This window comes from Nematolebias whitei, chromosome 7 (genome assembly GCF_014905685.2).
Source record: "Nematolebias whitei isolate Nwh7 chromosome 7, NemWhi1, whole genome shotgun sequence".
In the NCBI taxonomy this organism is placed as follows: Eukaryota; Metazoa; Chordata; class Actinopteri; order Cyprinodontiformes; family Rivulidae; genus Nematolebias; species Nematolebias whitei.
In genome coordinates this window covers 28,015,188-28,026,429 of record NC_056504.1, presented here as the reverse complement: position 1 = coordinate 28,026,429, position 11,242 = coordinate 28,015,188, and the positions used below count along the sequence as shown (strand labels likewise).

The 11,242-nt window shown below is 35.6% G+C and overlaps 2 protein-coding genes across 2 annotated transcripts in view; one reads left to right on the top strand and one right to left on the bottom strand.

The window, feature by feature from the left end:
* slc6a22.1 (solute carrier family 6 member 22, tandem duplicate 1) overlaps positions 1–4,059 on the top strand; it is a 16,225-nt gene extending 12,166 nt beyond the window's left edge. Inside the window, exons 9-15 of the mRNA XM_037679342.1 lie at positions 268–392; positions 500–612; positions 1,373–1,510; positions 1,588–1,690; positions 1,776–1,876; positions 3,596–3,766; positions 3,847–4,059. Coding sequence (XP_037535270.1) covers positions 268–392; positions 500–612; positions 1,373–1,510; positions 1,588–1,690; positions 1,776–1,876; positions 3,596–3,766; positions 3,847–3,894 — 799 coding nt within the window. The 3' untranslated portion in view covers positions 3,895–4,059. The remainder of the gene's footprint in view (positions 1–267; positions 393–499; positions 613–1,372; positions 1,511–1,587; positions 1,691–1,775; positions 1,877–3,595; positions 3,767–3,846) is intronic.
* A 5,404-nt stretch (positions 4,060–9,463) lies between these two features.
* fkbp5 (FKBP prolyl isomerase 5) overlaps positions 9,464–11,242 on the bottom strand; it is an 18,683-nt gene continuing 16,904 nt past the window's right edge. Inside the window, exon 11 of the mRNA XM_037678705.1 lies at positions 9,464–10,491. Coding sequence (XP_037534633.1) covers positions 10,408–10,491 — 84 coding nt within the window. The 3' untranslated portion in view covers positions 9,464–10,407. The remainder of the gene's footprint in view (positions 10,492–11,242) is intronic.

Sequence of the window (11,242 nt, the reverse complement as noted above, 5' to 3'; positions counted from 1 at the left end):
GTCTCTCGGATGAGAGACGAAACGTTTCTACATTTTTTTGTTGATTTGCTTTGTTTTGGTTTTTTTTTAATGTCCAGAGGACCAGATTGAACTTTTTTAGACATACAGTTGAAGTTTTCATAATATATTTAACAGAATTCAAAAATATACTGTAGAGGTAAATGTTCAAACTTTTCATGCTTACTTAACATACTTACTGGTAAAGCTAGGAAAATTTTAGGTACAAGATGTCTTATGGGTTGTGCTTTTATTTCCATGTGTCCACAGGGATTGTGTATACTTGTGCCTTCTGAACAGTGGAACCAGTTTTGTTGCTGGTTTTGCCATCTTCTCTGCTCTTGGATTCATGGCCTATGAGCAGAACACAGACATATCAAAAGTGGCCGAATCAGGTGCACCCGTAGAAACACATTACTGTTGTTTTTTCAGAAGATGAATAACAGATGTTTTTTTCTCTGAATGATGCAGATGTATAGTATAAAAACTGAACTCTCTGCAGGACCTGGTTTGGCGTTCATCGCCTATCCTCGAGCTGTTGCCATGATGCCTTTCCCTCAGCTCTGGGCGGTCTTCTTCTTCATTATGATCATCTTTCTGGGACTGGACAGTGAGGTAAACTGATGAACCTTAGTGTAACTATAATGAGTTTAAAAAATAAACTGCTTTTGGTTTTTAAACTTATACAAAGTGGGGTTTTTTTCAATGAAAAGTAAATAATACAAAAACATTGCCTAATACTAAAAGATCGTTTTGATTGTGTATTTTTTCAGTTTTATTAAACTTTCTTTTGAAAATTATGCAAGTGCTGGATTTTTAAATGGTTTTCAACTTTATCTGGATACATGTCTTCTGTTTATCTTGGATGCTGCACCGACTAATGGAAAGACCACATTTACATGTAATAATTGATATCAAAATCCATTATTTTAGTTTGTTGTAATAATGTTGAAAAAAAATATTATTTTATTTATTTACTTTTACAAAATATAACCATGTCTCCCTTTCTTTTTTAAATTTAAACTAAATGTGGACCTAGAAGATAGATAGTTGGATGGATGGATGGATGGATGCATGGATGGATGGATGGATGGATGGATGCTTACTTTATAAATCCCCAGGGGGAAATTTGAGGAAGTCAAAAAATACACAGAATACACAAATTTGGAAAAAGACAATATACACATGCACAAGGTGGTAGGGAGTACTATATATTCATGATTATATATATACACAACTAAGCATACATATACATGTATATCATTATATATTATATTAATTTGCATCATATTCCTTTGCACATGTATGTTGCATACATATGAAAATAAAAATCTCTTTGTCAATATAAACTGACTAAAGGTTTTGTTGTTTGCAGTTTGTAGGTCTGGAAGCTCTTGTAACAGGAATTTCTGACTTGAATCCTGGTTTCTTCCACGTCGGCCATAGGCGTAAACTTCTCCTTCTGATCATCTGCGTTCTGAGTTTCTTCATTGGCCTTGTGATGATGACAGAAGTAAGATCCATTATCCTAAAATGTACATTTTCCTGTGACATGACAATGAGGTGTATAAGCTGCTGCCCCCCACGCAGGGTGGGCTGTACATTTTCCAGCTGTTTGACTACTACTCCTGCAGCGGGATGACTTTGCTGCTCTTTGCCATTCTGCATTCTGTGTGTGTTGGATGGGTATATGGTGAGTTGATTATCAAGAGGAACATATGTTGCATCTTCACAATGAATTCAGTTTGTTTCACGTATGTGTTTGCATCCACTCACAGGAGCTGAACGGTTTTATAACAACATAGAGGACATGATTGGATACAGGCCTTTACCCTTCATAAAGTACTGCTTGAAGTATGTTACTCCAGTGATCTGTCTGGTGAGTTGTTAAAGCAAAACTCGAACCCTTAACTCGTTTTAATCTTAAGGTCATTGAAGTCGTACGTATTGAAGCAAACAGAGACTCTCAGCTTTGAGGATTGTTTTAGATTAGCTGTGGGCTCTGTGATAAATGTGTAGATGCCGTTGGTTTGTGTTAAAAATACACAATCGATGCAGTGTAGATAGTAAATGCTGAATGACTTTGATAAAATTTGCAGAAGAAACTGAAACTTAGTTGTTAAAGCTAAAAGAAGCAGAACACTCACTAAAAGCTAAAATAAGCTAAATGCTATCAGCCAGATACGATAGCTCTGCAAAACGATAGCTAAAACTAAAAGTAGTAAAACACTAGGTAAAGGCAGAAAAACACCATCTAAAAGATGAAAGCAACAAAAAGCTAGCTAAAAGCTGCAAATGGTTAGTTAAAAGCTAAAATTATCAAAAGGCCAGCTATAAGCATGGACTAGCAAAATGTTTACTAAGAAACACAAGGCTAGCTATAATGTAAAAAGGCAAGTCAGTAGATTGATGCAGATTTCAAGGAGAAAAATGTTTTGGAGGAACTGAAGCAACATCAGCATGTTTTTATGGGGAAATATTTGTAAATAAATTTTAAATAACTGAAAAACTGTAAAACATACAAAAGATAACCCTCATAAAATGAGGTGAACGTTTTGATATATGATTGGCAAAAATAGCACAAAGTAGTGCTATTTTTGTGTTTTTAGTGAAAAATAAAACATGAAACCATAGGGCTAATATGAATTAGTATTTATTATTTAAGTATTTTTTTTTAATTTGCCAGTGTCCATGCCAATGTGAATTTCTTTATATAGCACATAAGAACAAAAAAAGTTGACCAAAGCGCTTTATGATTTAATCAATCTAAATGAAAACAACAACATCAAGCATCACTAAGGAAACACAAGAAAATTAACTTCAATTCAATTTCAATTCAAAAATACTTTATTAATCCCAAAGAGAAATTAAATGTTGTATCTCATCATCCTGGTTCCATTAAAGAGTTATAGATGCTGATGGCTGTGGGCAGGAAGGAAAACCACACAACAACGAGAAAAATCAGCTCTAACTAGTTCTCAGACTCTGGATCAAACACCAGGGAACAAAGATGAATCTTGAGCAAAGAAATAAATGTCTTAACAGTCTGAGCGGTCTTTAAATGATCAGGTCAACTGTTCCACAGTTTTGGAGCAGCAACCGCAAAAACCCGATCACCTCTGGACTTCAGTTTAGATCTGGAGACATCAAAGAAGAACTGGTTGGAATAGACCGTAGTGCTCCTACTGGAGTGTAGATGTTAAAAAGATCACATAAATATGACGGGGCCAGACTTTTTAAAACTTTAAAAACAAACAATAAAACCTTAAAATCGACCCTGAAGAGGACAGGTGAGGCATGGAGGCTGCACATCTGCAGAAAGAAAAGCTTTGCAGAGAGTAGTGAAGGCTGCACAGAAGTCTGTTGGAGTCAGTCTCCCCACCATCACAGACATCTACACCTCCAGATGCAGGAAGAAGGCCACCTGCATCATGAAGGACCCCACTCACCCAGCACACACACTTTTTGCCCCGCTCCCCTCAGGAAGTTGGAAGAAACTGGATTTCACAACTGCGCTTATCTGTTTGTCTAACTTAAATTTATCAATAAACCATGTTTTAAAGTAGAACTGATGTACTGATGACCTTGTTTTTTCCAGGGAACATTTATTTTTTCTTTGGTAAAGTACACTCCACTCAAGTTCAACAACACCACTGAGTATCCATGGTGGGGTTACGCTCTTGGCTGGTGGTTCACTCTTTCTTCAACGCTCATGGTTCCCCTCCGGATGCTCTACAATCTGTACACCACTCCTGGGACGCTGCAGCAGGTAACTCTTTATCTTCACATGAGTACAGATCTGCAAAATTATTTGGTGATTCACCCTAAACTGTCACTCTTTTGTTATAGAGATTTTCAGTTTTATGCACTCCATCTGAAGACCTCCCTTTAACCTAATCAGAAAAGAAAGCACTTGAACTTCTCACTTTGCCTCCGTAACGTGATGTAACGAAGGAGAATCTTGCCGAAGAATGAGACGTGAGGAACAATCCTCCACCCGGGAGTTCTGCTGATGACTTACCCCCTAATGCTCCAAATCTTTGTAATACTCTGATAAACATCTGGATCAGTTTGACTGATTTCAATAGCTTTGTTTAAATCCTGATTGTGTTCAATCAAACAGGTTTGCACAAAAATTCATATGTTTTTATTACTTTTTTACTTTCTTGTTAACGGTTTTGTATAACCTGATAGTTCCCTGAACTGGTTAGCAAACAATGCCCTTCACATTTTTCACCACTTCAGATGATTTTAGTCAAAAACATTACTTTAGATGCTAAATTTAATTCACCTAAGAAACATTTTTATTTATAGCTTCTTTAGTTAGACAGCATTTAAAGAAAAATCTACATATACTATTGTGCTAAAATTGAATTTATTAAACTAGATTGTATTTAACTGAATGGAACTGTTTTATTATTCCCCTCTGCTTTAAGATGAAAGGTCAAACATGTTTTTGCTTCTGTTTGTGTGCTTGTTAGCAAAATATCTCGTGAACCACTGGACTGATTTTAATAAAACTCTCAGAGCATAATCTTTGGCTGCATATCTACAACTGACGGACTATTGGAGTTGCTCTAATTCACGATGGCCACCACAGCTAGCCAAACACGCAAATGTCAAGGTTTACAAAAACTGAGCTAAAACTTGATGTAGTAGTAGCTGAGACTGATCCCCAACAAATACTCAGAGCTTTAGATGAGATTTTTGCCCAACACTTTCGTGTTTGTTGTCGGTCCTGTTTGTCTGTTAGCAAAATATCTCATGAACCACAGAGCATATTTTAACAAACCTGTGCAGATCATTTATTTGCAAAAATGGAAGAAACTGTGAGAATGTTTCATTTCTGTGGGTTTTTTTTAGAACACAGAGTCTTGAATGACAAACCAGATCCAGCGTGTTTTGGATCCTAACGAGTTACGACGTGGATTGCAGAGATCCTCGTCATTTCAGTGCCGTGAACTGATGACATAAACTGATGCTGATGTGGAGGCCATCAGCCTCCTGTCATCCAGAGCTTTTAGTTTTCTCATGTTTTTGTTCGGATGGATGACTAAATGTCAACTTTGAGAACACCATTACCTTCCAGTAACTCTCTTTACCATCTTCCACATGTTGGAAATTGTATTTTTGTTCCATATTTGGAAAGAAAAGTCGTCTCGTCTGCTGTTTTAAAAAAAACTGCACCAAATTACCCTCAGACTGAGATGAAGCATTAAAGCTGTGAGAAATAACACAAAACTTGTGTCAATAAACAAATCAGCACTTGTGTGTTGCCTGGTGCATGGTCTTAATGTTAAATATTTTCTGTGATGTCACAATCTTTCATGCACTTGAACACATTTAGGTGGTGTTACAACTGTTTCTACTGCAAAAACAAAAAAGAGGAATGTTTGAGCATAAAGTTGTATTTATAAAACATGGAGTTAAGAGATTGTGTCCTTTTAAAGTTTTTGTTCAGTGTTATTAATTTTTCTGTCAAAAGACAAGAAAGGAAGTTGTTGTTTTTTTCTCTCCACAAAGTTGTCGTTTATTGTTCTGTGCTGCACAAACTGAGTGAAATGTAAAACCAGACTGTGTCATTTTTGTGCCATTTTAATGCAAATACGTTTTTTTGTACATTTATTATCACAAACTGACGTGTTTGTTAGAAGAGCTGCTTTAATACAAGATTTAAACTGCATATTAAAACCATCACAGATTATTTTCAACAGCGATTTAAATGTTTTTCTGTACTCTAACGCTTTATATTTTACACAGAATTCTCAAGCATCAAGTTTGCACATTACTATTTGTGGTAATTTGTGCAACTTTTATGGCTGTAGTTGGAGGCAATGTTTTTATTTACATCAAGACATGATTGAATTATGTCATTTTCAGCAATTAGAGATCAACTGCTGTTTTATTTTTTATTTCTGTCTTTTTAACATTTGTAACAGACGTTTGTGGGTCTTGTTTTAAAACTGAAATGCTTCATTTTCATATTCATTGTTGTGGTTCATATTCCTGCTGGCCTGTGGTCAATGTGACCCAAGAGACCTCTTTCTTGACTTGTTTTGACCCCAGGGCAGCAGGCGGGTAAATACATCAAGGGTAAAGCAGGTGTGTGTGCCATTTTTTTTATTGTCTTGTTACTGATCATTAAAGACCGAGTCTGTCATTAAACACTGTGCACAGATTAAACGTGCTGTTACTTTGCTTTTAGAAATGACTCCTTGTTCTCAAAGCTCGTTGTTTTTGCAAACTACAACGAATCCAAACCTCAAAATTAATCAAATTACAAAGATTTCACAGAGCACTCTTGATTAAAAAGTTTAATATTTGTTCTTGAAATCTCAACATACGAATTCAAAGTGATATATGAGCACAAAAACAACTTTTTGTCTGTTTTTCAGTCAGACTGATACAAATTCATTAAAAAAAAAGTTTTTTAAGCTTAAACAATGTTGCTTCTGCATCTCCAGTGGATCCTTTTCAAGTAAATGAAGTTACTACACCATTTAGAAATCCATTCCGAAACCTATTTAAGTATTTTCAGTTTATGCTGGCTAAAGAGCTTCACTTCTAAATTTATTTTTGGACACAAAAACAATAGCTAGGAAAACTATTTCATTACAAAATTTATTTAGAAATCTTAACAAGCATTCTAATCACACTACACAAAATTTCTGAAACTTCTAATTGTTAAAAAAAAAAATTTTTTAACTGAGCTATTACTATTATTTTTATAAAATGGATTTTAAAGATGCTTTTGAATGAAACCGTTTTCTCAGCTTTATTTTCTAAACTTATTCATTTTAAACATCTAATGACTTTTGACATTACCTAAAGATTGTACCGCTGTAAAATATTCCTCACATTAATATTATTAAAATAAATCCTCAATGTAATTTTATTCTTGCTCCTTGAAGACAAACTTGTTTCTACTGCCCTCTTGTGGCCAAACTAGTAGTTGCTCCATTGTTTTTAATTGGTTGTGATTGTGGAAACAATAAAATATTATATTGTTCAGTGGTTGTCAATGTGACAATAAAAAGTTTTCATTCATTTTTCCTCATACTTAAAATAAATTTTGACTATGTTTGTAGTTGTATCTACTATAAGTAGTGTTGAAAAGTTATGCAAAACAAATTGTTTTTTGTTACATAAGATGACATTTTTTTAGTTTTATCTGATCTAGAAACGTCAAATGATAGTTACTGCACGTTAAAGTTACTGCCCTGGTAGTTGTTGACCTCTAAATGTTATGTACACGCATGAATGTAAAGACAAGATGAACAAAAGGATCCGTTTTACTGTTTGTCAGAAAATATTTCTTTTGCATAAAATGCCAGTTTAAAACATGGATCATTTCTTTACAGAGCAATGATCTTCAAAGATGTTTCACGATAATAAAAACAAACTGATTTAACCAATTTTACATCAAACACAGTGCAGTTCACCCAGCTGCAGTTTACCTTTAAGTCACACTGGGTGTTTCTTTTTATTATTGTAAATTTAACAAAACCATGAATAAGAATCTAAGAAGATATCTTTCACTTTTTGTCTCTGATGACAGGTGTGTGAGACAGTCTGTAAATCCTTGAATACACTCTAAAATGGCTAGAAAAAGTACTTCATGCTCAGTTACACTATACAAAATATTTGAATATTCAGAGGCAGCAGCACTTGAAAACATTTAGCAACAAGCGGTTTAAAAAAACTCACCAACATACAACAATATACACTAACACACAAACACAATGTTGTCACTGCAGTTTTTTTTTCTTTTTTTTTTATACACAAAATAGTTAAGACAGCTAAGGTTTTCATTTTGAACCAGCCAATGGTATTAAAACATTTCAAATTTATTGTCCGGACTTTGTCTAGACATTACATGTAAAGATGACAGTGTTGGTTCGACAGTCACCAAAGTGCAATTTTGTTGTCCCCCCCCCCCCCTAACAACCATACACACACATTTTAAAAAAAAGAACAAAATGGATTGGGGGAGGAGTAAATATACATCTGGTTTAGCACAGAAGCATGATTATATCACAATACCACAGCTGAAAAATAACTCATCAAATTTGTCGTGACTTTAAAGCGCAACTGTGGTTTTTACGTCCCTTTCTCCACACGTGCAGTCAAGACCTCACCCTGTCTAAAACAAAGTAGGAGTTAGATGTTAAGTCATTTTCTGGTGTGTTCATATATATATGATTAAAATAAATAATGCTGCATGTGTTTATCTGCTCAGTTATGGTTTTAAATGTTTTTAAAAGAGACAGTTCAGACATTTTAAAGTGGGGTTCTTTGGAAAGGCTGCTAAAAATTAACTTCCATCCACTCATCTAAACATTTTTCTTCTGGTCATCTGTGGTGGGGTTTCAGAGGCAACATCCCTCTATTCATCCCTCGACACTCTCCAGCACCTCCTGGAGGGGTGGAGGTGGTGGGCGGATCCTAAAGTGTTTGACAATGACTCACCTGTTGTTGGTAGCGCTTCGAACAGCTTTGAACAGCTAATACTTACCAGATTGATGAGCTAATGGCTAGTCCGAGCAGAGTCGAGACAAAGTGAGTTCTTGTCATTTTAACATAGACACTTTTGGCTTTTAATAACCACAGAATTCCATGTAAATAACAACGTGAAGGGGAATTAATGGCAATGCAAAGATTTGTAAAACACATGAATGAGAGTTGTTTAGGACGTCGGCAATCGACTTTGGGCTCGGCGTCGCTTGGACTAGCGATTAGTTTGTGAATCCATGGAGAATTAAATTCTCCAAAAATGGAGTAATTCAAAGAGCTTTCTACAACAGGTAAGATAATCATTGCTAATAACCTCTCCGCAGAATCCCACATTAAAAGATCTGAACTGCAGCTTTAGGATTTCCATCCAACCGCACTATTTTCTGAGTTTTAAAGTTTCAGTCGTCTATCCCTAAATTCCATTAAAGCTCCAAAGCGTAAACATTTATCCTTTAAGTGCCTAGAATCGAATCGTCTTGTAGAGTACACTCCGTGTTAGGCGGGCTGCAGACCATCCCAGCTGACAGAAAGCAGTACATGGGGTGCACCATCAGCTTTTATGTTCATTAACAGCTAAATCACATTCACCATTTTAGCCTGATGTCTTTAAACTGGAGGATAAAATCCAAACTAACAAAATAGTCCCAGGCCAAACCTCGAAGCTTTCTGCAGCGAGCAGACAGCACTAACCGCTGCTCCACTTTGACACGCTGCACAATCACTTTATTTTATTATATTCCATTTTGCGTATGCTTTTATTTTGATTGTATCAAAAGGTTTTTTGCAGCTGCCAACAGCTTGAAATGTAATTATTTCAGAGTTCGTCTGTTAGTACGTACACCAAGGCTTGTCGCTTTGTATTTGATCCGCTACGATGACCAGGACTGGCTGTCCTGTAATACTGTTCGATGGGTCGAAAAAGACAAACTAGAAGATTTCAGCATGAATGTATTGGGGGATTTTAGTGCATGACTATTGTCATATAAAAATTGGGAAAAGAAGGTGCTCAATTTGTAGTTGTTTTTTTTTATGTTTTTTTTTTTTTTTCATTTTTTTGGAAGAAACTTGGACAAAGCCATGTTTTTAAAACCTCTACAGTTATGACCACATGTTACAGCGGCTTGTTAATTTGCAAGTCATTACAGATTACAGATTTTTTTACGTACATTTTGGTCATTTGTGCTTTTTAGAGACACTATTTCTATTGTTTGATGATGTTGAACATCTGTTTTGAGTTGTGGGACATCTCAGTTTATGTCTGCAGCCCTCACATCTTGATTGAAGCTTGTTTCCGTGCCTGCCGAAACAAAAACTTTCCACCATGAAACAAGGCTGAGTTCTGGGCAAAACAAACATGTAACTATTGTGGTTGTTTTTCCTTTTTACGTAAAATACAATTCAGATAACAGATTACACTTTATAATCAAATATTCATATTGCACTGTTTGTTTGTTTTTTAAATAATAAATTTCGCAAAGTTTCAAGTCTGAATCCCCAACATGATGCACGCAGCTGCCTGGAAAAAGGCTTTATACCAAATTAAAGGTCAGAAAACCAGCAAACGTGGTTTTGGAAATAAAGAGTGGAGGCACATGTCAACCCAACAGTAAGAAATGGGGATTCATCAGTGTTTGTTTTTTTTAAAAGAACTGAAACAATTTGTTTTTCTAATAAAATCTTGGGGGAAAAAAGTGTTCACCAATCTTCACGCAGTGATTTTGAAGTTCTATCCTCACGTGGAGGATCGTTCTGCTTGTTCCACGACGCGTGTGACAGAGAAATGCTCATGTCCCTGCTCACACACACACACACACACACTCACACACACATGGTCCACTGGGTTTGGGATGAAGAAGTTTGGGTTTGAGGCTTTTTGTCTCTGCCTCTGCGTTCCTGTTACGATGCACATTCCTGACTCCTCCGCCGCCGTCTATTGCCCACTTCACCGTTCATACTGCTCCTCCTCTTTGACCTCCCAGTCTGCACAAAACAAACAGGTTTGTTCATTTTATTTAAAAAAAATCTAATATTGGGTTTAGCAGAAAGCCAACTTTTATACATCAAAGTAATAAAACGTTGCTTTTTTGCTTTTTCCTTTTTAATCAAAAAGTGTAGTTACCAAGCCTAACCACTAGGTGTGAGCATAGGACAGACAAAAATACCTTCACATTGTGGCAGGACATGGAGTCAACCTAAAACTGCCAAGGAAAAATGTGTGTGTTTAAAATAATCAGTCTGTGATCTAAAATTATAAATATGAATAAAATATATTGAATGTTTTAGCACCTAGCAACAGACTTAAGTGACTGCATAAGTAGTAATGCACCATAAATGTCATTATTAATAATAATAGAAGCAGAAATTGTAGCAGTGGAACAAAATACCTAATAAATAAATTAATTAAAGGGTGTCTCAAGTTGACAAAAGCTAAATGTTTGTAGCAAACTCAAGTAAAACAGGGTTGTGTTTAGTTTCTTTTTTTTTTTAACGGTTCAGAAATCGTAAAAGTTCTGCTGATCATTGATTTTTGTACATTACTCCAATGTACCATAAAATGTGTGTATTTCTTGCATCCCTGCAGCGTGTGATCACATGATACAAAGTTAATTTATAATGAAAGGGAGGTCATGAAAATTTCAGGTGACATGGTCATTTTTCATCAGATAAAACACACGTTATTTATGTGTGTGTGTGTGTGTGTGTGTGTGTGTGTGTGTGTGTGTGTGTGTGT